The sequence below is a fragment of the Strix aluco genome, chromosome 1 (assembly GCF_031877795.1).
Source record: "Strix aluco isolate bStrAlu1 chromosome 1, bStrAlu1.hap1, whole genome shotgun sequence".
In the NCBI taxonomy this organism is placed as follows: Eukaryota; Metazoa; Chordata; class Aves; order Strigiformes; family Strigidae; genus Strix; species Strix aluco.
In genome coordinates this window covers 91,306,132-91,333,869 of record NC_133931.1, presented here as the reverse complement: position 1 = coordinate 91,333,869, position 27,738 = coordinate 91,306,132, and the positions used below count along the sequence as shown (strand labels likewise).

The 27,738-nt window shown below is 40.6% G+C and overlaps 1 protein-coding gene across 5 annotated transcripts in view; it reads left to right on the top strand.

Moving 5' to 3' along the window:
- Positions 1–27,738, top strand: part of PIGN (phosphatidylinositol glycan anchor biosynthesis class N) — a 111,343-nt gene that overhangs the window by 7,147 nt on the left and 76,458 nt on the right. For 4 of the 5 annotated variants that reach the window (XR_012623537.1, XM_074826689.1, XM_074826718.1 and 1 more), the window contains exons 2-6: positions 7,545–7,799; positions 12,342–12,463; positions 13,595–13,693; positions 18,412–18,518; positions 27,553–27,677. Coding sequence is in view for 4 of the 5 variants with exons in the window: in XM_074826689.1 (XP_074682790.1) it covers positions 7,573–7,799; positions 12,342–12,463; positions 13,595–13,693; positions 18,412–18,518; positions 27,553–27,677 (680 nt within the window). In the remaining variant the exon portion in view is untranslated. Of the gene's footprint in view, positions 1–6,595; positions 7,327–7,544; positions 7,800–12,341; positions 12,464–13,594; positions 13,694–18,411; positions 18,519–27,552; positions 27,678–27,738 lie in introns of those variants that run through there. The other variant, XM_074826707.1, reaches the window with a different exon arrangement.

Sequence of the window (27,738 nt, the reverse complement as noted above, 5' to 3'; positions counted from 1 at the left end):
TCTTAGATGATGTATAACTGCTATACCATGCAAAATACTGTCAGTTAGACCACACAACTTCCACTTTATTCCCCTGCCCTAAGCAAAAGGATCATTTTTTATGTATGGACAAATTGTACAGTCACCACTTTGACAGTTTAAATTACAAAATACACAACACTGTTTAGCTGAAAAATGTATTGGCCAGAAACATAGCAGACATTCACATCTGTTTTTTTTTCTTCTGTAAAAGATACTTACCGAGGCCATTGATGCTTATTGAAAATGCATTTCCAATAGATTTCTTCATTTTAACCAACAGACTTGACAGTATTAGTGAAGGATGGTGTCTCTAAAAGAAATGAATAATGTACCTTGAGCTCCCTGTCTTGACACTATATTATCCTTAAAAAAATATTCCTGCCAATGGGGCATATTCTATGTAGTATTTTGTCTATGTTTTATTGCATATGTGAAGAAAGAAAAATATAAATGGGAAATGTTACATTTCTCATGAAGAACTGTTTTGTAATGCGGTACAAGTATGGGTTTCTTTGCTTTATAAGTAATGCTGAGAGATTATAGCTTCAGAGGAATGCAGTTTAGATGTAGATTACTTTGGGAAAATGAGGACTGCACTTAATTATGTCAACCTTCCTGTTAAGCTCTGAGGGACCTGATCCAGCTTGGGGCTATGGATGTAGCTTATGTGGCATGAGTCAAAAAAAAAAAAAAAAGTCTTGTCAGCAAGTTATGGATCAACTTGGAGAGGGAAAAGCCCATGTGAAATAAACTGCCTGCTTCTTGTCTCTCATGGTTGGGCTTAAGTGGGTCATTGCAGCTGTCTTGCACCCCTGCCACTGTAGCAGTGGTTTAGTCCTCACACTGACATGACTGTTGGTGAGGAACTTGCAGCTGATAGCAGGACTTCTTGGTAGTGTTTTGATAGGTGCAACTACAAAGAAAGAGAAGGTCTCTTCATCCCATCTGCCACCAGCCGGGAGCTGAACTTTATCTCTGATGCTTCTGAAAAAAAAATAAATTAACAAACCAACCAAAAAAAACCTTTTCTAATCTGTTTGAATCGTTTTATTCTGGAAAAATAATTGCGGTCATGAGGTCCTTGCTGCTTCTCTTTCTTTAATCTCCTAGACTTTAAGAAAGGTGTCTGCTGGCTCTGCCTTCTTGTCTCTCAGAATGATTGCTCCCCTGCATCTGTTCACTGTCTTCACTGCTAATATACAACATCTAATAAAGTGAGAAGCTCTGAAGTCCGCTGAAGCCCCCTCTGCCTAGCCAGGACAGTGCTAATTTTCTACTTGCTCTGTTCATGTGGACAACTTGTATTTAACAGTCAGTGAGTAGCTTGGTGGATCTTTAGTACTTTTATGTTAAGGATCTGAAAAGAGTCCTTATTTAAGAATCCACTCCGCTTTATGTTGTTGGTTCCAAATTATTTAAACAAAAACTATCTTACTGGGATAGTTTAAAATCTGACATACTGGAGGTTGGACAGTATCATTATTGGCTCTGTACTTAGTTTAGGGGGGTGGTGACAGAAGGAGAAAAAAAAAGAAAGAAAATAAGAAATCCGAGTTTGATACATAGTTTACTAGTTGGGCTGAGTCTGCAGAAGAGGTGAATTGCCTGTCTTGAACTGTATTATAGCAAGTGCTATGTTTGAATGGGCAGTAAGAAGTGGCATGTGGCAAATAGGTTGCAACATGCTCCTCTATTATCTACAAGACTAGAAGCTTCTTTCTCTCCTCTTGGTGTGATAGGCAATGGCTTAACAGTATTGAGTCAAATAATGCAGTCAGGATTTGGGCAAAGCTTATGACTTGATTTGTGAAAATAAGGACTGTGTGAGGTAGTGTGCTAAGTCACTTGCTAAGAGATTGTCTCAATATCAGAGGACACAAAAATGCTGAGATATCCTTGGCTTAAGTTTTCTTGACAGAAAGATGTAAGATATATTTTCAAGTGACAGTTTGTTTATCCACTTTTTTGATGGCCAGGAACCTGAGGGCAGAGACATTTTTGCACTAGTAATAAATACTTAGATCTGGCTCCTTGTCCTCCAAACTGAAGAGGGGTGTATGTGTTTTATTTTTCTTCTCTTGACAGACTGTGGCTTTTGCCTTTTCTTATAAGCTAGTGTCTAATCCACTTTTTTCCTTTTATCCTTGTTATTTCTTCCTTTTAGCATGCCTTGTGAGGTTTCTGCCTTGAACCATCAAGCACCAGGCTCTACAGAGAAATGTGCTCATCATGACCTCTGTTAAGAGAGCAGGGAAAAGAAAACTAAGGGGCTCTTTTTTTTTTTCCTTTGTGTGGTATCCCATAGAAGCTGGATTTAATTTCTGTGTCTCCTGAGATACAGAGAAATAGTACATAGATATGCATGTTTCCTGCTAGGGCAGATGCATACACGGTGCTGGCTGTGCTTTCTCTGTGCCTAGAAGGCATGAGAGTAGACACTATAGGTGAGGGTTGTCTGAGCACCCAAATATTACTGGGTGAGCTGCTCTCTCCTCTCCTCAGCCAGAAAAGCATGCCAGAAGGCTGCTGGGCACCAAGGAGTTTGATACTGCTGCTTCCATTTGCAGCTTCTCCTGCTGCTGACAGGCCTGTCAGAACAGCTACGAGATCCTGTTCAGCCTCCTGTTCCCACATTAGACCTGCAGGTTCAGACTGGCTTTGGAACCACCCTGTCAAATGGTGATGCAAAAGCACAAAGGGGGAAGAAAAGAGGAGAGGAAGAGGGATCTATATGGCAAAGGATGAGTGAAGATCTGCGCATTTTCAAATTCAGAGGTGCTGTCAACTAGTTCCAGCTGTTCCTGCACTAGTTATGTGAAGGCTGTGTTGTCTGCTAAGTGACATCCCTCCTCGGACTTGCAGTCTGAGACCTTGCATTGCATCTTTGAGAACACAGATCAACTGATGATTCCACTCCTCTTGGAAACGGTTGGGGGGGAAAAAGGTGTAATGCTAGAGCATGTCATAGGCAGAAAAACTCAGATGTCCCAGAAGATCTACACTGAGATTTTGCCACAGGTCTCACTTTTCCTGTATCTCTTTTTACTGACTCATGAAGATTGTGTCCAGATCTTGTAAGGAAGAGGATATTTTCAAGATAAATATTTAGCTTTCCCTTTCTGTATTGATGGCCCTTCATGTAAGAGTGCAATGGAGGAGAGATGACCCCAAGTATCAATTTACACTTGAAGTGAGAGATACTCATCTTTTTTTTTGTGCCACAAACACTTGTAGCTGCAGTTACACAGCACAAACATTACTTAGCATTAATCCTTCTTTTCTATGGAGGTTCACTGACAAATCCCAGAGGTCCCTCTGTCTTTTACCTTCACTTTCTTCCTTGGTGGTTTAACCTTTCATGGTTCAGTGATCCATGGTCAATCAACTTTGAATAGTAGGGTTCTGGGGGGTGGATGGCTGCTTCAAGAAGAGATGTTTTTTCTCTGTTGCCTTGGCATCCTTTAAACTAATGACTTTTCGTATCAAGTAGCTAGAAATGCATGGACAAAATTATCTTGTTCCACAGCAGAATGAAAGGTAGTAGCCTATCCTGGATTTAAGAAGCTTAAATACCTGCAAATGTGAATTCAAGTGAGTTTGGCATTCCCTATTAGAAAAGAGGATTGTCCTCTGATTTGTAGGACATATTCTAACACTTGAAATTCAAAAGTTTGCAATTAAATGTTGATGTTGATAGTGAAATGCTGGTGGTCTGGCCTTGTCAGCTCTGTTGGCCTTAACATAGATTGTAGCTGGGGTGACTGCTTTATCTCTCCTTCTAGGAGTGGTAAAGCACCCTCATTTTTCTTACCAGTATAGGTGCAAACTGGAGAAAATTTCTGAATGGTACTTCTGATGTTCTTTTTGATTTCTTTGACTTCCTGTCTTGCTGGCTTTTTTTAGTTAAAAGGACTGTGTGAAGTACCAGTTGACAATTCAGCCAAGAAATGAACCAGTATCAGCCAAGACCTGTTTCTGCACAGCAATGGATCACTTAGACAAGCTCTTTCTCAAAATGCAAACTGGTTTTTATACAGGAAGGGGCCATTTCAGCCTATTGTTCAACCGTCTTCCACCTATGTCTGTCTTAGACTGTGGTACTTGTACATTCAGAGGGGCCTAGTGAAGGCATTTTTTTGACAGGGAATACTTTACTTCATTAATATCTGCATCTGTTTGTTTCCAGATGTGAGTATTTGTCAGGTGTCTAATAAGTAATTTTGTAATCCAGTGAATAAGAGCGACTGAATGTGTTATCTTGGTTACTTTTTTATCTGCACTATGGTGGCTCAGAAACTGATCCATATGTACAGTTGTTGCCATGTCTGTCACAGGCAGCATGCCTGGGGGATCTGTGTGGCTGTCTTCAGTCTCTAGGAAAAGCTTTCTGGGAATTGTCCATTTTCATTCACATTGCCATACCTTTTAGGCAAACTAATGTTTCTGTATCATGGGTTAAAACAGAAACTTAACTGCATTCAAGGACCCAAGCTTTGCCTTCCCCTGAGCATCATCTCCCTTTGAGAGGGCTAATGTGCATGGTCGCGTCATTGTTTTCTGATACAGTCTCACTGCTCTGCTTTGTCAGATATCTCCCTCCTGCCCTGTTCAGCTGTCAGAGAAAAGGATCTCTACAAAAAATGTCATCTATATGCCTGCTTGCTTTTCTTTTGCCCTTCTCAGTAGTCAAATACGTATCAGTTGCAGGCTGAGAAGAAATGGAGGTCTGCACCAAGGGACATAGCATGTGTTGAGAGGAGCTGACACTGAGTTGGGAATGGACCTGTGGAAAGTTGGGTCCAAAAAAGCCTGGTCTTGGGTGTTTGTCCTACAGAGGTAGAATGGGTGCTTTGGTTTGGAAGTCCCAGAGAAACCCAGACAGTGATAAAGAACTTCCTTTTCCACTGAAAACAAGTTACCAGAAACGTTTTGTCCTTCCATGATACTTAGGATGTTTGAAGAGGATGTATTTCACAAATCATCTGTCTTAAACTTTAGGCACTTTGGGCTGGCAATGACTAAGTTTAGCTGTAACTTGGTCAAGATGAAAAGGTGTAGAAGGTCACTGGTGCCTCTCTCAAATTGCTGTAGACTGTTTATAAACCTTGTTCTTTGAGTTGGAGCCTTCTCTAACCACAGATGAGTGCTTGTTTGCAACAGCTCGCCCAGTGGCTTAGTATTTTGAAATCAAGACTCCCATTAGGAAAGGTACCAGGTGCCATTCTGGCATTCAGCTGAGATGCAGTCAGGAGCTTTCCAAACACTTGATACCTGTGGGAAGGTATTTGTAAGTCTGAGGATAGGATGCTCTTAATGATGTTATGTCACAGTGATGACACGCGAAGTCATACATTAAAGGAGCGATGTAAGCTAAGCTAGAGGCAGAAGGAGTGGCTGTGAGGTATGTGGTAGAAGCAGGTGCACTGAGAGCTGCCTGTCTTGAAATCATCTGATGGTGATGAGCAGTTGGAGATGTACCCAGATGAATAGTCTAGTGTAATATAGTCAAACTGTGATTGCAAAAAAAAGTCTCTTTTTTTTAATTAATTCTGTAGATCACTATAGTCTAAGACAGCATTAAATTTGAATTGTGTTGATTGCACTCTTTTTTTGTGCAAGCAAGGACTCAGGCTTGGGGAGAGTTAAAGCAAAGAGAAATAGCTGGTGCTGAAAACAGATGAGGTTACTAATACTTTATTTAGAAAAATTTAGAATATGTTGAGCTATAGAGTTGTAGCACTGGGAGTATACAACAGTAAGTATCTGAAGTAACTGCTTTGTTTAGTAGGGTGTTTAATCTCATCATTTTAAGGCATGAATAGTTTGGTTTCTCTTATCAAACACAACTACATCAGAAGAAAAAGCCCAGTGGAAAATAAAACTGAATAAAATGAGGTCTGGCATTCAACTTAATGGTATTTCTGTGGCTGTGATTTCATGTATTTAAATTCATGCAGGAGCCCTGAGTACTGAAAAATAAAAAAAACCTGATATTTACAAATATTCCAAGTATCTTTGAATCTCACTTGTAGACATAAAAGCATGTAAGTTCCTGATTAATGAAAAGTTTCTCTTTGATCACTTAAGCGTGACTACTATGTGTCTTTTTTAAACGTTGTATTTAATTTTCTCAATCTTGTTCCATGGTTTTCTTACCAAATCTCTAAAACAAAAAATTACTGTATTAATATTTCTGATTAGGATTGGAGTTGCATCTTTGTTTCAGCAGGGAAAATGAGTGGAATTGGAAGTTAGGTTTAAGTTGCATACAGATCTGAATTTTCTTTGGATTAGTAATAATATATATGAACTTTAAAATCTTTTTAGTGTGGGGGTTTTTGTCTGGTTTTCCTGGCCCTTTAAAAGTTTTATTTTAAAAAACATCTTTTAGAGTTTTGTTCAGAGTTAAGGTTATGTGATAGTGAAGCCCTTCTTCTTTCTTTGATAAGAATAATAGTCTTGCCATGTAGTGGTTGTCTGTGTCTGTGCAGCTACTGGAATTCTGTAAGTAGCAAGATGAACTTACATACTGTCATTTAGAAGCCCTAACTAGATTCTGAAACAAAGAGTTTATTTTGGAGAGGTGTGTGGATTTATAGAGGTAATTGAATATCTGAACCTCCCAGGCTGTTAGGAACATCTGTTTCTAAATTGGTGAGTGGAGGTGGTGTTATGGTTGATCACTAGCTAGTATTTAAATAACTAAGTTAGCAGCTTGGACAGCACTAATAGTACTTTGTCAGAACTAAGCCTCATTAAGGCTCAGATCCCACACTTAGCTGATTTGCATTGCCTTCAGTAGGCATCATATGAACCCTTCAGTACATGTGACACACGTACATTTCCAGTGAACCTGTTATTAAGCATATTTGTATCCCTAACCTGACTTTAGGGGATGACAGGGCAGAAAAGGAATTCAAAAAGAGAATATCATAATCCATGAAGCATAATCCTTCAACTGGTGTTTTCTGCACTCAGCAGAGCATCTTTGTTCCTTTAAAAGCAGTTTTCTGTTCCTAGGCAGAATATAATGAGCCAGAATTGATAGTAAACATTGAAAAAGCAACTCTGGGTGGATGTTCACTGTAGGATGGCTTTCCTTAGCTGTCTTTGGCTTGCGTTTGTCTGAACAGACATCAACACTGTCATGCAGTCAGCCAGTAGAGGGTAGTATGTTCATGGAGACATCACATTGTCAGAGTCTTCTATCACTGATGTAGGCAACAAAAAACTGCTGAATATCAGACAAACTGGCTTGATTCAATGGTCTTTTGAAGCCATCTGATACCCCAGTAAATACCAGAGGTGAGTTGCTGAGACATAATGACTATCTGAAAGTCTGAATTAGCTGTGCAGTGACTTTTGACCAAAACATCTGGCAAAAAGCTTGTTGGAAACAGAGATTGATGATGGATCCTGGGTAATAACCATGGTTATGGTACTCCTATTCTATAGAAAATGAAATAAATACTGATTCTGGTAAGTCTCATCTGCCTAACTTTATTTTTCTTTCTCCCTCTCAGTGTTGGACTTTGCCAGCCTGCTGTTGCCATGGGTATACCAGTCTTCATACTTGCTGGTCTCCTTGTGCATTGTGTGTTCTTGGTCTCCATTTTTGAAATCTACTTCAGTTCTCCCCTGGTTCACGGTATGACTCCTCAGCAGACTCCGCTGCCACCTCCGGCAAAACGTCTTGTACTCTTTGTTGCTGATGGTCTGCGGGCAGATTCGCTGTATGAATTGAACAGCAACAATACGCCCCAGGCACCTTACCTGCGGTAAGTCCGTCTGAAAACACTTGTGATCCAGGAGGTTTCGCGTCTGGAGGCAGCTCTGTGTAATGTTGAAAAGAGAACAAGAGGAAAGATGGCAACTGTGGTGACTTGGGTACTGCCTTCCCTCTGCCTTTGAAGTAACACGTTGCAGAGTTACACTCTGCAGAAATGTGTGAATTTTGTGTTGGTGTCCCTTGTTGTAAGTAAAGCTGCTAAACCATGAACAGAGTAAATTGAGTCAATATTGTCCTCTGAAAACTACAGCTAGCCAGTAATTGAGAGGAGTGTGAACTTTCTCCACATCAGCATGTTATCAATTCTGAAGCCTAACAGAGCTGTTAATTTAAAATGCTTCCTTGATGTTCAGTTTAGGAGGAGTAGTTCATTAATGTGCTTGTCTTCTAATTCTAAGCTACTGATGAAGGTTTTTAAGGAGTGATTAAAAAAGATGGCCTGAATGGATCTAACAGCAGGCTGCCACTTCCTATTTGTTCCACCCTTCCTGCATGCGTGACCCTGCTGCCTCCCTTGTGCTCTCTAGTGTGTGTCTGATTGCTTAATAGAATGATTTGGTTTAAGACTGTGAAAAACTAATCTTGCCAAAAGAGAGTGTTAAGTCATATCCTTGAGTGCTTAAAACTAATTTTCACCAACCTTCCCTGTTTCCTTATAGCAAGATAACTGTTCGATCATAGGACAAATAATTTCTTTGACTGAAAAAAGAGATAGTATTAAATGAGACTACTTTTGTGTAATAGCACTGGTTGGGCTTGAATGTCAGAGCAAACCTGAATAATCAATCTTCTGAAGCTGTTAGGGCATTTGCAGTCTGCTACAGAAATCTGAGGAGCCCTTGCTACAGCACTTGCCAGCTTATAAGGGTTTACTTCTACCTGCTTCTTCTGTTAGTGTTTTTGTAAGGTGATGTCTGCCACTGGCAGATCTCTGCCACATCACTGAGTTTTCCATGTTGGCTTTTAGCAGTGGACTTCAGGCTTTCTCCAGAGCAGTTTCTTCTTAGCAGTAAAACTGTTGGTCTTTTGCACCATCAACACGGTGTGAATGCTGTAATGGCCTCATCAGTAGAAGCAGTGGTGGGTAGTGGCTAGGAAAGAGTTATAATGGGTATTTTTGCCATTAAGTGGTTTGAGTTACTCAGTTTCAGCCATTCAGCATTATCATGCCTATCTAGAAATAAAAAGTTAAACCATGTATTAGCTTGTCCAGTGTTGGGAAGTTTGCACTTTTGCTGTCTCTGCTTTACCTTGTTTGTGGAGTTATGGTTTTTATATTTCAAAATCTGTAGAAATAAAACATTGTCACCTGCTGTGAAAGTACATGGGTGAATGGAGGGGAAGGAACTGCCTTGTAACAAGCAAAGATGCTGGCAGGTCACAGAGTAGAATAAAATGCCAGTAAAGGTTTGAAGTGCCATCTCTATTTCTCTCATTGTTTTTTAGTCTGCGTATAAATGCATACATGTGTAAGCATGTATATGTGAAAGATGATGAAAAGAAAAAGCATGTGGCATGTTGTGCCTTCTGGAAGGTGGAGGGCGAGGCAGTCCAGGGCATATCTTCTGCTCTATTGCATATCGTGCTCCAATTTTGAAGCAAGAGGCTCAGTGTTTTGTCACCAAAACTCTGAGCTACACAAATTACGGAAGTTACCTTTGTAAACAGGTCAGCAAGATCAGACGTTGGTTGCTCTAATTGTTTCCTTTTTTATTCTGCCAAGTTATTGCTGTCTGAGCTTTCCTTTTTCAATAATATTAACCCAAAGTATATGCAATTTACAGAATCACAGAATTGTCTAGGTTGGAAAAGACCTTGAAGATCATCCAGTCTAACTATCAACCCAATACTGACAGTTCCCAACTACACCAGATCCCTCAGCGCTAAGTCGACCCTACTCTTAAACACCTCCAGGGATGGGGACTCCACCACCTCCCTGGGCAATCCATTCCAATGCCTAACAACCCGTTCTGTAAAGAAATGCTTCCTAATATCCAGTCTAAACCTTCCCTGGAGCAATTTGAGGCCATTCCCTCTTGTCCTATCGCTTATTACTCGGTTAAAGAGACTCATCCCCAGTTGTCTGCAACCTCCTTTCAGGTAGTTGTAGAGGGCGATGAGGTCTCCCTTCACCCTCCTCTTCTCCAGACTAAACAACCCCAGTTCCCTCAGCTGCTCCTCGTACGACATGTGCTCCAGACCCTTCACCAGCTTCGTTGCCCTTCTTTGGACATGCTTGAGTCATTCAATGTCCTTTTTGTAGTGAGGGGCCCAAAACTGACCACAGTAATCTTTTTTGCACATTCATTCCTAAGTGCCAAGTGTTCGGTCCCTTACCCACTTTGTAATAGCAGGCAGTGTAACAGCCAGAGGACTTCTCATACAGGTGGAGCACTTCGGGAATTACTGCATTGTTAATGAGGAAAGATTATCTTTAAATGAGCAGGGACCATTCTTGTAGCAATGTGGTATAAATAGAAGCAACATTTTAGTAGGTACATAAAATTAATAATAAATATCCATTAGGCTTGGAGCAGATTGCTGGCTGATATATGCCAAGTACCTAGTCTTTCTTTTAGAGATATTTGTGAAAAATCTGTTTTTCAGCAGTGTTGTGATAGCTGTGAGGGGACACTAGGTGGTCTGAATTGCTGTGGTGGGAATTTTGGGGAAGATATTTTCTTCCTTGCCTGTCGTGTTTCAGCCATATTACTAAATCATATTCGTCATTGTTATGGGTAGCTAATGTTTATACTGTCAAGGAAATTAAGGTTTTTTTAGTGGTTCTTCTGAGTAAAAGGATTTGAAATAATGTCATTTATCTGTTCAAAATTCATTTAGCTATTTTGAATTATCTGGCTATATTTTTTTCTGCCTAGTATGTGTTATCGTTGACTTCAGATTCTGTGATACAGCCCCACAAAAGCAAAGGTAAAGGATTACTTTCCAACTCAATACAAATCAAATTCTAATGAAATTTCCTACCTGTTGTGGCAATGAAGTGTCTGGAGAGCCAGAAGTGTTTTATGTTTGTCTTAAATCTTCCATTAATGCTAGTGCAATACATTTTGATCAGAGTCTTCAGTGAGAATAAATTAGAAACAAATTTAACTAATACTTAAATCCTTTTTTCAAAGTAGTACTTTTTTCACTACAACTTGTCTTAAAACGTAGCTGAGAGTTAGGAATAGCATGTCGGAGTGCTATATCACCTTTTACATTTTTCACTGTAGTATTTGGGCTATTCCAAATAGTCCTGTGGGCTTTCAAGTAGGCCTGAAAATGTGAAGTCTAAGATGAGTTTAAAAAAAACCCCAACAAGCAAACTGTGAATCCTGCAAGCTTAGAGTAAAGCCTGAAATTTTATATTGTGGTTTGATTCTTACTTCATTAGTGAGAAATATATTTAGAGCTGTGAGTGTACCGATCTTGTAATTAACAGTTGTATAAAATCTCTGTTAAAAATAAAGTTATAAAGCATGAACTTATAATCTACTTGAGCTAAAATGCATCCAGTAAGCATAACAAATTTTGTTGCTTATATCAAGAACAACATAAATACAATTTACCACTAGATTTGACTCTTAAAAACTTCTTTGAATTTCTTCAGAAGATTCTGCTGCCTTTTTCCTAAACATTAGTAGAAGCTATATCCTGGTGTGTTTTTTCTCTTTCTCCCCTTGCTCTGACAGTGGGCAGTGAATCTTTCTCTTCTTCCAGAAGATGGAGACAAGAAAACAGCATATGGTAGTGCTCACCACCTGTTCTCTGACAGTCTCCAGCTGTTATATCTTCAGCAGACAGGAGTAGTTTATGAGGCTGTTTCTTACACTTGGACTTTGTCCTTTATTTCCTTTGCTTTTTATCTGTTATAACTATTGTATGTGCATTATCCCTAGACAATTTATGTATTTCTGTATATGTGGTGAGAAGATATTCTCCTTCACTTCGGTGTAATTGCAAAAGATACAAGGTTTACATAAATTTTCTTCGTGTTGATGAAATGATTTGCAGCTTAGATTTATGTGGTTTTTAAATTCTCTTGATGCCAACTTCTGATATTCAACACAGATAAAGGCAGACATGGTCACAAGACCTAATTATGATTGAGCATATTTAATGAGTAAGAGAAGATTGAACTAGACACTTTCAAGCTAAATGGAAGGAACAGTGAAAAGTAACACCAGGCAGAAACAATCTGTTAGGGGCAAAAAAAGTAAGCTTTAGAAGAAAGCAGCAGAAAAAAAATAGTATGTTAATTCTGAGTGTATTAGAACTCCAGCTAAACTCATTTGTTTGCAGTGCTGATGGGCCACAACAGTAATGTTCACTGTGGGGTGTTATAATATAGAACTACTTGCAGGTTAATGTTCTGCTTGTTTTGCTGCACAGCAGGCAGTAGTGAAAATGTGTTTTAGTCTGGGGTTTTTTTGCGTTTCCTGCTTCACATCTACCTGTCACTTGTTTTATCTGCAATTTGTTGTACTTCCAAGAAGTCGTAAGTATTAACTGTCTTATATCCTGTTTTCAGGGGTATTCTAGAGAATAATGGCAGCTGGGGGATCTCTCACACCCGAGTCCCAACAGAATCCAGGCCAGGGCACGTTGCGCTTATAGCTGGATTTTATGAAGATGTCAGTGCCGTTGCTAAAGGTATGCTGGTCCTACAGCTTTGAACGCTGTCCTCCAAAATAAGGTGTTTCAGTGATGTGCTGGGCTTCTAGATGACTGTTGATAAATACCTGCATAGTGTCTTGTATACCAAGATTATATGGAAAAGAATAATTTTGGATTGATTTCCCACTCTTGATACTGATATCTATGAAAATAGTTTACTTAATATTTTTTAGCATGGTAAAATTTAGCACCCTGAGTCTAAAAGCAGAAGTATCTTATGGAGTGACCTCTTCACGTAACAGGGTTTTTCATTACCATTTGGGATGTAATGGGAGATGGCAAAGTAGATGTCACAAACCAGAAGTGAACTGCAGTGTCTTAGCTGAACCATTGCTAGGCTGAGTTGGAGAATCAGTAGCAAAATGAAGTGAAAACCCCAACTGTATTTTTTTGTCCAGAGCTAGCTGTTATTGCATGCTTGGTGGTTAATAATGTGGAACAAGCTTTCACATTACTGACTTGGTCTTTCGTGTGGTCCTCTGCCTTCCCCCAGGCTTCCAGGCCTGAACACTTGTAATGTTGTGTGTTGATTTTGGACAGGGGAGGTAAGAGGAATTACTTCATCTTGTCTATGTACCTAATCAAAAGGCTGGTTCTTCTGACATCTGCTACAAATGCAGGGTTGGCAGGAATTGCTGTTAAGAGCATCTCTATATTTCTGTCAGCTGCCTTGTCATGGAAACAGAAGATCTTGAAGGTTTTATTGTGGTGAGGTGGAACGTGACTGCTGGAAATAAGATATATATATATGAGTGTGTAATTTATTGCCTAAAATGCCAAAACCTGAGTTCAGACAACAGGGGATTTAGAATTCAGGAGAATTTGAGCTGTTTAGAAGGTAAACCAGCTGCGTGTTTTGTCTGAAGCCCTGCATAATGAGATTGGGTTAGGTTTCCAGCTCACTTCTTAATGAATGGGGACTAATTGCAGATACAGTTTGAAATGGAAATAAAACCAAGACTCTCAAAGTGGAGTTCATTGTGAAATAATACAAGGGAAACTTTAAAAAAAAAAAACCCCAACATTTTGTATGGACTATCAATCTTAGCAGTCAATGAGATCTTCTGGCAATCCCATTTAAATGCCATTTAAATATTTGCTTAACAGGATGGAAGGAGAATCCAGTGGAATTTGACTCTGTTTTCAACGAAAGTAAATATACTTGGAGCTGGGGAAGCCCTGATATTTTGCCAATGTTTGCAAAAGGTAACGTTTAAATTTTGTGAATCTTTAAGACATAGTTATCATGTAGTAAAATAGAGACACAATTTTTGAGTTAAGGAAGGTGGTGAATGAAGTATTTCCGGTTTGTATATTTGTGTATACCTGGTTTCCATTTAAATAGGCCTTACCTAATTCTACCAGCATACTACAGGAAACACACCCTTAGTTAAAGGACCTAATAATTTTTCTTTGGTTGAGGTTTAAAGCTCTTGTTTGCAAGCCTGTAGCTGTGTTTTTTCTTCCTCTGCATGCAGCTCCCAGTGAGTTGGGTGATAGAACTGCAGCCATGCTTTTCGAGTGTCTGAGTTGGAGAAGTAGCTTATTGTGGGTTATCCTGCTTCTACTCCAGAACAATAATGTATAAAGGGAAGAACTATATGCAAGTAGGAGCTGCCTGGTACTATTCCTGAAGCTGAGGTCTTTTCCCCATGGTGTGCAGTGTGTTAAAATCTTGTCAGCCAGCGCAGTTGGTCTTTGAGCATGCAGAGATTGCTGAGCAACACTTCAAACATTTAAAGGGTCTCCAAGTTTAATTTCATTTTGTTCTTGGGAGAATGAGGGCGTATACACCCTTTTCCATAATCTCGGAATAAAACAGACTGGAGTGAAAAGGTGACAAGCTAGGGGTGTATGCTGCTGTTCTAAGTATTGACATTGACAAATCAAAGAAAATATGATAGGCAGGATAGGAGTGAAATCTAATATGGTGTACACTTTTTGTAAATCAATATTTCTCATTATGGTTCTTGAACTTTTTCTGAACTCCAGTCTCTTCTGCATCTTCTCTTGATATTACACACACACACACCCCTCTTTTCTGTTCTTTGCTTGATCCTCATAAATTAATAGTAAGCTTTAAAAATATCTCCTGATAATTTCCCATGACCTCAGATTACAGCTTGTATTTGGGAATATTTTGATGGTGCCTGGGGAGAGGGGAAAGGTAGTTCCCTTGAACAGATTATTTACATTTTTGGAGATATATTCTTGGGAAAATATTTGGGGAATTCAAGAATTTCCCAGAGCTGTGTCCTTCTACTAGTTTTGTTTGAGTAAGAAGATAAGCAGAGGACTTGGAAGCAGCCTTGATGTTATCTGGAGGGATGTGCAAGGGTAATACCATACTGTTGCTGTGTTTCTCAATACGACTTGTTCTGAGTGGCATTAACAATGGAGCTTTCTTCGGCAGGGGAAGGGAAATCCCTCCAAATTGAGAAAGGTTTAGTGCAGCACTGTATCTGAGAAGTAGATGCTGTATGGGAAAACGAATCGTAGTTTTTCATGATAGAAAGGTAGATCAACTTCTTTTAGTAGAAAAAGGTAGTTCCCCTTTTTCCAAAGAGGAAAAGTTTTATAATACAGAAAGGATTTTATAACACAGTTTCCAAAAAGGAGAAATCTTATAGTATGGAAGGAAATAGAATCAAGTGTTTGTTCTTTAACTTTACTTTTACAAAAAAGCCCAAAAGGAGGTAGGGGAGCATAGCCTAATTCCTCTCCTTCTTTCCATGTTGTAAATTAGTGAAGTCACAGGACTCTTCTTGTGTGTATTCTATCATGCCAAAAAAATGTTCAGAATTTTATTAACTGTTTCACTGCTTTCACTGGATGCATGAAGAGTATATAACACCTCCTGTTTTTTGGGAAGGAGAGAAAAATCCTCTGTTTCCTGTCATTATCTATGTTTGTCAGGTCCTTTTCCTGTCATAAAATAAACATTTCAATGCACTGGTTGAGGATTCTACAGGAAAAGTAAATAAAATGCTCACAGATCTCTTTAAATACCAAAATAGATATGCATGAAATGTAAATTTGTCAAAGTCTCAATGACTTGTGTGATTAGTGTTTTAATCTGAGAAAATGTCAGAAATACCTTTGGAACGGGTGTGCAATTTACATCATAAGCAGGATTAAAAGGTGTTAATTTGTAATAGTTAAATTTACTTTAAGCTACACAAATTCAGTGTGCTAATGTATTTACTATGGTATTTTTAGATTATGACCTTGAAATTATCTGAAAATTATGTACTTTGAAAATGCTTATTTTATTTCCAGAATGGTCCTTAAAATTTTGAGGTTTTCTTCTAGACTTGTCAGAATTTGAGGTTTGACTTGAACAGTCCAGTCCTGTACTGTTTTGTCATGGGTCTAAATTGGAGTATAAGCCAGAGTATTAAATGCCACACTGAAAAAGGAGCTGAGGCTGTTGCTTCTGTAAAGGGAAGTAGATACTAGTCCTTTGCACTCAGATTGCTATTTGTTCCACAGGTTCCCTTTCTCTCTCTTGGAAACTAGCAGCAAGGCTAGTGTCATTGTTTACCTTGAGTATGAAGAAGAGTATCATCAAGACCATGAGGACAACCAGGACAAACCTTGGTCAGGGTTATTCTGGACAGACAGACTTCTCAGTCTCCTCTCTTAGTTGCTTGTTCCTACAGCGCACCAAGAAAAATGCAGAATTTCTCACATTCCTCACCTGGCTGTGTTTGACAGCTCTCTGATGCCCATGCTCTGTTGGCTCACTGTCTGACTGTCCTTGTGCCTTCATTCTTTTTTCCCCTCTTTTGTGCCTGCAAAATTTACTAGCAAAAGTCTCCTGCTGGTCTGGGCTGTGACCCGTGAAAGGCTTGTCAGACACAGGACCTGCCGGGCTAGCAGAGCAGCAGCTTTGCTTTCTGCAGGACGTGAATCTTATTGTAAGATGGTCGTAACTTGATCCCTGATCCTAATATCTGCATATTGATGCTGAGGGCGAGCTAATGTGCCAGAAAAGTCTGAATAGGAACAGGTGGTGTCTGCTGTGGGAGTTTGTGGCACCTCCAGTTACTTCCCTTAGGGTAATGGCAGCACCTAACCCAGTAGAGCTCTGTGCTCACTTCTAAAGGACGTTTTCATTTCTAGCTTCCTTCTTTTTCTCTATCCCATGTTTGCTTCCTCATCCCAGACTTAAAGAAAGTATTGGGCTTACTGTTGCTTGTGACCTCTCAAACAAAAGAAATAGGATAATAGTTTGTACCATTTTCCATAGTAGGGTTTCTTACTTTAAAAAACCCCAATCAATTATTTTATAAGCTGTGCAGGCACTCCAAAACTTTCCTAGTATGGCTTCATTTTGCCCTTGTTTCTCTTTATGGTAATACAGGGTTGGGTGGGGTGGTGTGTTTTGTTCTGGTAGACATTAGAAATGGGTAGCAGATGTGTTCCTTTGCTCAATCTGCAAACTGCACACTTTTATTTGGTTCCTTTGGCATGGCACCTCTCAAAGACAGGTCTTCTTGGGTTTGCTGTGACACTATGGAAGAACAGTACAGCACTCTACCATTTTAGACCATCAGTCATCCTGATAGTGATGGCCAGGGCTTAATTTCTTCTTTTGAACTCATTTATCCACCAGTTGGAACTCCTGAATTCACTTTTTAATGCCTGGGAGTATTTTCTTACTTTTCTTTCAGACTGCGAGACCTGCAGTGAGTGTTCTGGGTTATAACTAGTAGTAACGTCTCCTGGGGGGCAGGGGGGAGCTGCACCAGAAAATCTGTGCCAGCTTTCATCTTCCTGACTTGAAATACCTGCATCCCTTCTGTGGGTTTGGACGTAATCTTGGTTAAACAGCTCACTTATACTGGGATGTTAGTTCATTCACAAGCCTGGAAGCTTACAAAACTACATGATATAATTGTGACATCCAGTAAATTGGTTATATTCTCTCTGGCCATCAACTGATTGAAGAACACTTTCCCTTCTGGGAGTTTATATAGTCACGGTAGAAATAGCATCCCTGAGCTGTAACAGCTCAGCCATTAACTGAATTATTTCCTTAAACCCCACCTAACTTCAGATCTTTCCAGGACTTGAGAAGTTTACTTTCTATTAGGTCTTCATCCTTCTTCCCCCCCCCCCCCCCCCCCCTCCTCTGCTTTGCTCTCTCGATAGTGAGTACAGAATGAAATTGTCCAGATGCTGTGTTTTCACTTCCGCAGCCCTCATGTTGTACTTTATACCTGAACATAGTCCACTCGTTCTCCGTTTTGTAGTTTGAATCCATGTTTTAAAGATGAAGACTTTCAGTATTGTTTTTCTGAAGTTGTCTACTTGGCTTTCAATACTGCATTGCCTCCTAGAATTGATGTACAGTAACTAAGTTACATCCCTCCTGTGGCCTTCCTTATATGTGATATATGATATTTCCTGTGTAAAAGGCCTCACTGATGACGCATCGTCTTGTAAGATCCAGTTTAACAACCAAAAGCTAAGTACACTTTCTTTAACAACCCCCCACCCCCCAAAAAAACCACGTGTGTTCAAAGAAGGCTCTTAATATGTAGCTTTCTCTGTTAGAAGTTTCTTAGTGAAATCCCTGTTTCAAAAATAAATTCTGATTAATTTGCTTTAACTGGGATTTGTTCTACTCCTGTCTGCTTTTCCATACTTCTATTTCCTCACCTGAACATACTGGATAACATTGCTCCTCGTTCCTCTGAGATGCTGATAAGATAATGAGTTAAAATGGTATCCAGGCATCAAAAAACCATAAATTATGGGAAAGTTTAGAATAAGGAGAAAACTTCTTTGACTTCTCTCAGGGTTGTCATTCTTGATAGGTTTTTTCCTCCTATTCATTAATATTAATGTTTTTTTGACTATGAGAAAAGGAAGAGAACTTCCCTTTGTCTCTTATTCCATCTATATTGTTTTTGCAGGTGCTACTGGAGATCACGTTTATACATTTTGTTACACGGCAGAAAGTGAAGACTTCGGAGCACAAGATGCAGCCGAGCTTGACATGTGGGTTTTTGATCATGTTAAGGTGAGTAGAGAATCTTTTTATGCTACCTGTGTATAAAAAGCACAGCTGGATGTTAACTTTATAGAAGTAGAAAGTAAGAAATTTTTGAACGACCTATCACTTGGAGTCAAAATTGCTTGAACTGATTATCGTGACTAGTGTAATGGAAGTTTAGAGGAAGTATTTATCAGTCAATGTTAATAAGAAAAACTTAACACTAATAAAAATACCCTTTAAAAACATTCTTGACTTTGTCTTAAATTTGCATATCATCTGAAGCCCATTTTAGAGTACTACAGACCCTTTAAAATCTTGAATGTGATTAGTTAAGGATTTTATGGCATGACAGAAATGGTGAGTCTTCAGTATGAGAAAGAAATGGGCAATATTATTGGGTTAGTTTTTGTCAGGCTTATACCCACTGTAATTATACAGTGTGGCTTGTTCTGACGCCGGTAGCTGGCTCCTGATTATCTACTGTGGCTCATGCTGTGCTGTGGCTGCCAGAGAGTCACCATTAGTTTGGGGCGGGGGTGTGTAAGGGGGAGCAGATGCAGTTTAGGCCCTGAGGCAGTGTAACTTGTTCAGTTGGTGCTCTGTTCAGCTGACTTGGGACAGTTCTGGTTCATGACTGTTGTTTTCTGTGACACTGTCACTTTAAGTATTAATAGTCCAAGGCACATAGTTTCTGATTATTCATTAATTTCTATATTCATGTTAATCCATGCTACCTCACTTGTTCTGGATTAAGAAATACTGATAGTGAGTATTGGTGTAAAAACATCTGTATCAGTGGAGCAATTAGGTGAATTACTTTCTGGATCTCACAACAATGTTAATGGAGTTTAAGACTTAATAAAACTTCTTCAAGGTCTTTATGGTAACCAGCATAAATCAAATCAAACCAAAAATAAAGCCAAATAAATCAATAAACCAAATCAGCATCTATATTAGGAAGACAAGGATGGGTCCAATTTGAACAGCGACACAGGGTGGAAAATTTCATTATAGTTCGCTAATTTTCAAAGGAAGTGATTTTCTGAATTTGCAGGTGAAAAGTGTTTTTTTAAACGGCTGTTCTTTTCCTGAATGCGCACTTGTGCCAAGTTGTGTGTTGTAATGCGTATGAATAATACAAATCAAATTAGGCTGTCAATTACACTTGAATAGCTGTTGTCTTAAAGTTGCACCCTGTTGTCATTTGCAGCTGCACAAGTATGTGAGGGTGGTACTACCTTTCTTTTGATTCAAAACACTTAATGGCATTTCTTCTTTCAAACTATGATATGTTTAATATATGTCATTACTCATTACTTTTTTCCTTGGAACCAGCACCATTATTTTAAAGACTTAGTTTGCCCATCTAAATTTCATACTGTGAATGGATAGGACCTGACTGACTAGCGTAAAACACTCATTCCATTAATAATCTCTTCAGTTACACATCAGTGATTGTTTCAGAAGCGTGAAACTTGAGGCTGACTGAAACTGAGGTCACTCTGCTGTTATAACTTGAACAATTTAGCTATGCTAGTGAGATTATATATAAGTAACAATGACAATTTGCTGAAATAGAAATTCTTCTTTGCCTACATTTTTTGAGTTTTATCTCAAATATTTAGCAACATAGTGTTTAATTCTTATGTTGGGCAAGGTGGTCCCTGGATTTCTGCCTCTTTAGGAAGTAAAAGGCACTAACGTGTACTCACTCTCTACTGTGTAGTCAGCAGGTCCCAAGCATCACGAGGGCCACTTGTGGCCTCCTCTGCCCCGAAAAAGATGGGGATAAAATGGAGAATGGTTAGCTAATGTTAGGGCTGCTAATGCTGGCACCCTGAAATTGCTTGTTCTCTTAAAAAGTGCTAACGGTAACTCAGTAGGTCAGGAAATGTGAAACTCTGACTAGTTTTTATTTGTATGAATCAGAAGCAAATTGCTTAAATCATGAGTGGAGGAAAAAATGTATGATACTTGATAGTTCCTGTCATGTCTGCTTGTGGTACAAGGTGATCCTAGCCCTTTCTTGGGACAGAGAAAATTGAGTATAGACTACACTGGGTGGGGATTTTATCTGCAGCTGGGTTAAAATGTGGTGATAGCTTGGGAGTGGCTTGGTATGGAGTTGATTGTATTTTTTTATGGGTTTTGGGTGTTGGTTTTTTTTTTTTAGAAGTCTTCAGAAATAAAGGACTGAGTGTAATTTAGTGTGATGTGGCCCAATGATTCTCAGTTAAATAACCGTGCCCTAGATCATAGCTTGAGCCTGTGCTAAAGAAAAATTAGGGAGCAAAGTCCTGGGAGTCTAGGTTAACTAACAGGAAAAAAAAAAGTGTTTTTAATGTATTTCTGATTCTTTAAGTATTTTGTGAAAAATGGTTTTATAAGATTGAACTATTTTTTTAAAGTAAATTGAATAAAATTCCAGGACCTCCATCAGTCTTGGAGACGAGTCCCAGTAATGGTCTAACCACAGTTTATGACCACAGGGTAGGGTATGCTCAAGATATTCAGTTGATGTCTCCTGACTTAAATGGACATGTAGGTGCGGATGGCAAACATTTCTTTTTTTTTTTCTTTCTCTCCTTTTTCTCATTTTGAACACAGTACTTCATTCTTCCTTTGGCCTTTTTCTGCTGGAAGAAGGCCAGACTAAGCCTTCAGTCTGTCCCTTCTATGCAGGGTGGGAGCTGGAGTCCAGAACTGAATGATGTTAAACTTTGAAGCTCTGCAGACAGTGCCATGACCTGATGTTGATTTCTGCCAGTGAATTACAATACGGATAGCTCTGCTCTAAATAGCAGTACATGGTTGAATGATTTATTTTAAATGTGTAGGAGTCTTGTGCATGAGCATGCTCAACAGATATAAACCTGTCATATATGTTTAACCGACCCTTGTATGTTCATTTTACATCTAAAAAACTGGTGTAACTGTTTAAACTCTCGCATCAGCACAAATCAGTGTGCACAGTTTTAATCAGACATTTTAATTAAGTTGTCCTGGATTTATGTATGAAGGAGCTTTGTGAAAGGAGAGAGTTTGTTTGGTCTCTTTCTCTCTGTCCATCCATGTGGTCAGCAACAGTTTCTCAGCTCTGTTAAAGGATCATGCTTCCCTGGAGGGCTCTGTTATGGGGGAGCAAGCGGTCCCCAACAACTTAACGTTAAACACTTATGGAGTCCATATTTTGTTCAGACATAAGTAAATCATGTATTTACTAGACCTTCTAGATAGTTTCTTTAATTCTTTGCTTTCTCCCATCCAAGGAGGGAGATGATGCGAAAAGATTTCACACAGTTGTAACCAAACTTGTCTTGTAATACTAAATGAAAATTGCATTATAATTAACTGTACAGTTTACTCTGAACATTTTAATGGGAAACTTATTGCCAATCTTACTAAATTGCATATGGGTTGTAGCCAGGGCATTATTTATTGTTAGTTGCCTGAAAATCATAGAAGAGTTGCCAGAATCCTAGAAGAAGTAGTTTGGAAGCAAGCTATAGTGGTCAATTCCAACTCCCTGTGTGAAGGAGGTCCAGTTGGAGCAGGCTGCTCAGGCCTTGCCCAGTCAAGTTTTGAGCATCTTCAAGGGCAGAAATTCAACAGCCTCTTGAGCACCTGTTCCAGCATCTGGCTATAGTTATGTTTTAAAAAATAATTTTTAAAATTCTCTTTATCTTACTGGAATTTTCCACATTTCAAATTGTGAGTTTCCCCTTTTCCCATCACCAAGGCCCTCTGAGCAGTCTGGCTCAATCTTGTCTTCACCCTCCCAGTAGATGGTTATAGACAGCAATGAGATCTGTCCTTAGCTGCCTTTTCTTGAGACTGGAGAAACTGAGTTCTCTCAGCATCTTTGTTGTTTACTCCCATCCCCGAAACTTCTTGGTGTCATTTGACTTAAATATACAAGGTAGGTAATATTACTGAATAGAGCAAATAAAAGGGAAACAAAAAAAAAAGAGACAGATATAGTTAACATATAATGGTGTCTTGGAAACTAGTGTTGAGTGGTGGTAGGTCTCGAGTTTTGTGAATATTGAGTACTGGAAAGAAGAGGCCTTTAGCAGGCTACAAGGAGATACAGGAATAGTGCTGGGCAAACAGTTCAGCAACTTCCAGGGCAGGGTGAAGTGGGTTTTGCCCCTACTGTTTGGTGTCCTGCTTACCAGCTCACCACCTTTATCAGACTAAGGTAACTCTTTGTGGTGAACTTTCTATTTGTTTTTTTCAGTATACTATTTTAAAAAAATGTTCCATCAGATAAAGTTTGGTATTTGCTCTGGGAAAAGATGCCACATCTTAGGTTACACTCATCTGCCTTTTGTCGCCTCATTCTTAATTAGGCAGAGATTGGGCAAGCTCTACTGGCTGCTCCTGGTCTGGGTTACAAGGTGGCTGGGGCTGGGAGAGTGGGGTGGTTTTGGAGTGTCATGGGGACTTGTCTGGCGGGAGAGAAGCTCAGGCCTTGCCTTCCTCACAGTGTCTTCTTTTGCTTAATCAGTCTGTGATAGAAAAATACCTGCCTTCCAATATTGATCTACATTTTAGGATTTAATTTTCGAAGATTCCTGTTTGTCTGTTTTGATATGTTTTTTCCTTTTATTTAATTAAAAATAAGAGAACAGAATTATACTATATAGTGCAAATTACTGGTGTGCTCTGGAAGGCTTCTTCAGTCTGTGGTCAAATATGTGCAGATAGATGGACCCCTGTGAGAAATGGAAATCTTCATTTAAAAAATAATTATATTGTTATTGAATGTGATCAGGTTTTGTTCTTGTGTCTTTATTTAAAATATCTCTGGACTTTGGTCATGATTTTGTTTGGAAAAGAGCTGAAGCTGAGAGCGTGCAAATATTAGTCCATGTGGCTTGTGGATATCCAGGGAGAAAAAAGGTGAAATAGCTTACTGCTGTGGTTTCCTGACATGGCATACTATGATACTCTTGCTGCCAGTTCGATCTTCCTCTGGGTACAGTGTCTTGTGTTTACACAAGGTGTGTGCTTTAGTTTTTAAGACCTCCACCACTGTCACAGGCGTGTGGTGGACTGCTGAAATGGTTCACTGGCTCTACCAGCATTTTACCTGGAGTTTTGTGTGAAATTCAAAGACACTTTTGTTTATATTAGTGTACTGAAAGGTTCTCTGGATGCTCTTTGAACTAAAACCCTACCCAACTTTGTTTCCTTGGGCAGTGCTGTTACTAAGGGGATCATGTTGGAATAGCTGTCTGCCTGCATTTTGCATTACTGTAATGTGACCATATGAGCCATCTCAAGACTCATTCATTCTGGGGGGAAAATCCCCCCTGGCATCTGCTTCAGGGATGCTGAAGTAGGAGTAAGTAGAAGTAGTGCAAGGCAGATGTATATTCTTTAGTTTAGGTATTTGCGAAGCATGTCTTTGTTTTTTTTCTTTTGGAGTGTCTTCGTGTTAGAATCAGGGGGAAGGCCAACAGGGCAGATGTTGTAGTAGGAGTCTACTATAGGCCACCCACCCAGGACAGAGAGGTGGATGAAATATTCTATAGGCATTTAGGAGAAATCTCATGATCGCTTGCCCTTGTTCTTGTGGGAGACTTTAACTTCCCAGACATCTGCAGGAAATATAACACAGCAGAGAGAGACCAGTCCCGGAGATTCCTGGAACGTGTGGCAGATAACTTCCTGATGCAGCTGGTGAGTGAACTGACCAGAGAAGGTGCCCTGCTGGATCTCCTCTTTGTGAACAGAGAAGGACTGGTGGAAGATGTGGTGGTCAGAGGCTGACTAGGGCACAGCGATCATGATATAAGAGTTCTCAATTCTTAGGGAGGCCAGGAGACGGGGAAGCAGAACTGACATCCTGGACTTCCATAGGGCTGACTTTGTCTTGTTTGGGCACCTGCTTGAAAGGATCCCTTGGGAGACGATCCTGAAGGGTATAGGGGTCCAGGAATGCTGGGCACTCTTTAAGAAGGAAGTGTTAATGGCTCAGGAACAGGCAGTCCCCAGGTGCTGTAAGAGTAGCCAGCGACAGAGAAGACCCCCCTGGCTAAACAGGGAGCTTTGGCTGCAACTCAGGGAGAAAAGGAAAGTTTACAGCCTTTGGAAGAAGGGACTAGCCACTCACAGTGATTACAAAGAGGCTGTGAGGCTATGCAGGGCAGAAATCAGGAGGTCTGAAGCCCAGCTAGAAATTACTCTGGCTTCAGCAATCAAGGACAACAAGAAATGTTTCTATAAGTATGTGAGCAGCAGAAGAAAGACCAGGGAGAGCCTCCATCCCCTGCTAGATGCAGGAGGAAACATGGTAACAAGTGACAAGGAAAAGGCTGAGGTGCTCAATGCCTTCTTTGCCTCAGTCTTTAATAACAAGATTAGTTGTATTGAGGGAATCCAGTCTCCTCAGCCAGAAGACAGAGACTGGGAGAACGACCCCCCTGCATTCCAGGAGGAGATAGTCAGTGACCTACTGCATCCCATAGACACACACAAGTCTATGGGACTGGGCGGGATACACCCGAGGGTGCTGAAGGAGCTGGCTGGGGTTCTTGCCAAGCCGCTTTCCGTCATTTACCAGCAGTCCTGGCTGACTGGGGAGGTCCGGACAGATTGGAAATTGGCCAATGTGACAGCCATATATAAGAAGGGTTGGAAGGATTGTAAGGGAAAGAATGTTGTTTTTGCATAATAAGCCTGATGGGAAGGGCAGGAGCAATTCACCTAAGCAATCAACAAGAGCAATTCACAACCATTGAAATCCCTGGCCTAGGGCTAGAAGGCAAGTGGTCTTTCTGGCAACTGTGATGACCCAGTACTTGGAACTGGCTTTAGATGAATGCAGATACCGAAAGACGTGGGGAACCTGAATTTCAAACTTTTCCATCTTAGTACGCTTGCGTGATGAGCTCATGCACATTAACTTCTCCGCCCTGGAGAAAGCCAAGGTTCATTTCCATGAACATGCGATGTATGAACACATACATGAAGGGGCGTATCGGTAGGCGGTTCGGGAAGTCTGTACGCCCTGTAGTACTCAGCCAATGAGGAATCAGGGGAGGGAACTGGCGGTTGGGAGAAAGGGATATAAACCATTGCACGATGGCTGGTAGGCGCGTCCACTTGATGGGGGTGCCCGGTCTTGCAAGAACGTAATAGAGTGCTTCACACCGCATCCTGTCTGAGCCGCTGATAATTGGCAACTGAGCGTTTCTCACAGGATGATCCAGGAAATTACAGGCCTGTCAGCTTGATGTCGGTGCCCAGGAAGCTGATGGAGCAGCTCATCCTGAGTGCCATCATACAACACATGCGGGACAACCAGATGATCAGGCCCAGTCAGCATGGGTTTATGAAAGGCAGGTCCCATCTGACAAACCTGATCTCCTTCTACGACAGGGTGACCTGCTTCTTGGATGAGGGAAAGGCTGTGGATGTTGTCTACCTTGACTTCAGTAAGGCCTTTGACACCATTTCCCACAGCATTCTCCTGGCGAAACTGGCTGCTCGTGTCTTGGATGGGCACACGCTTTGCTGGGTAAAAAACTGGCTGGATGGCCGGGCCCAAAGGGTTGTGGTGAACGGAGTTAAATCCAGTTGGCAGCCGGTCACGAGTGGTGTCCCCCAGGGCTCGGTTTTGGGGCCACTCCTGTTTAACATCTTTATTGATGATCTAGACGAGGGGATCGAGTGCACCCTCAGTAAGTTTGCAGTTAACACCAAGTTGGGTGGGAGTGTTGATCTGCTCGAGGGTAGGGAGGCTCTGCAGAGAGACCTGGACAGGCTGGAGCGATGGGCTAAGGCCAACTGTAGGAGTTTCAATAAGGCCAAATGCCGGGTGCTGCACTTCAGCCACAACAACCCCCAGCAGCGCTACAGGCCTGGGGAGGAGTGGCTGAAGAGCTGCCAGTCAGAGAGGGACCTGGGGGTGTTGATTGACAGCCGGCTGAACATGAGCCAGCAGTGTGCCCAGGTGGCCAAGAAGGCCGATGGCATCCTGGCTTGTATCAGAAATAGCATGGCCAGCAGGGACAGGGAAGTGATCTTACCCCTGTACTCAGCACTGGTGAGGCCACACCTTGATTACTGTGTTCAGTTTTGGGCCCCTCACTACAAAAAGAATGTTGAATTACTTGAGCGTGTCCAGAGAAGGGCAACGAAGCTGGTGAAGGGTCTGGAGCACATGTCATACAAGGAGCAGCTGAGGGAACTGGGGTTGTTTAGTCTGGAGAAGAGGAGGCTGAGGGGAGACCTCATCGCCCTCTACAACTACCTGAAAGGAGGTTGCAGAGAGCTGGGGATGAGTCTCTTTAACCAAGTAATAAGCGATAGGACAAGAGGGAATGGCCTCAAGTTGTGCCAGGGAAGGTTTAGACTGGATATTAGGAAGCATTTCTTTACAGAACGGGTTGTTAGGCATTGGAATGGGCTGCCCAGGGAGGTGGTGGAGTCCCCATCCCTGGAGGTGTTTAAGAGTCGGGTCGACATAGCACTGAGGGATCTGGTGTAATTGGGAACTGTCAGTGTTAGGTTAATGGTTGGACTGGATGATCTTCAAGGTCTTTTCCAACCTAGACAGTTCTGTGATTCTGCAAACAAGTTGTAGCTTAGTATCTCTGTTTCCAAAGCAAGAGTATTTGAGACCTTTGCTTCCAGCAATAAATCAATGGAAGTTTAAAGCCATAAGTGGTGCTTAGAAATGGTTCATCATTGACATTATACAGGAGCCAAAGCAGGGGTCTGGTATTTCTGCCTAAAGAAACTCAAAAGGCCAAACAAAACAGAGCAAAAAACCCCAAAACCCAAACCAACCAAACAAAACTCCAAACAACAAAGACCCCTCAGCTTCAGGAGTGTTGCCTTAGATAAACTGAAACTTTGGACTGACTATACTGATGGTAGTTATCCTTCAAGAAGTAAATTGGGAAGTAATTAATTTTTCTCTTTTATAACTCTAATAACTGCTAGTGTTTTGACATGAAAACAGCTGCAGTTTACTTTTGATAGACTGCCTATCATCTTTTTCCATTGTACTCAGATTAATATCTTAATGGCTTATTCCATACAGAGCTTCTTTAATTCTTCCAGAAGTAATCAAACATTGTTCTCTGCACTGAATGAAGAGAAAGTGGTGCTGTTCCTGCATTTGCTAGGCATAGACACAAATGGACATGCTCATCGGCCAAACTCGAGGTAATTGAGAGATTAAGGCTATCTTTCTTGGTAGTTTTAAATGCATACAGTAACTTTTTAA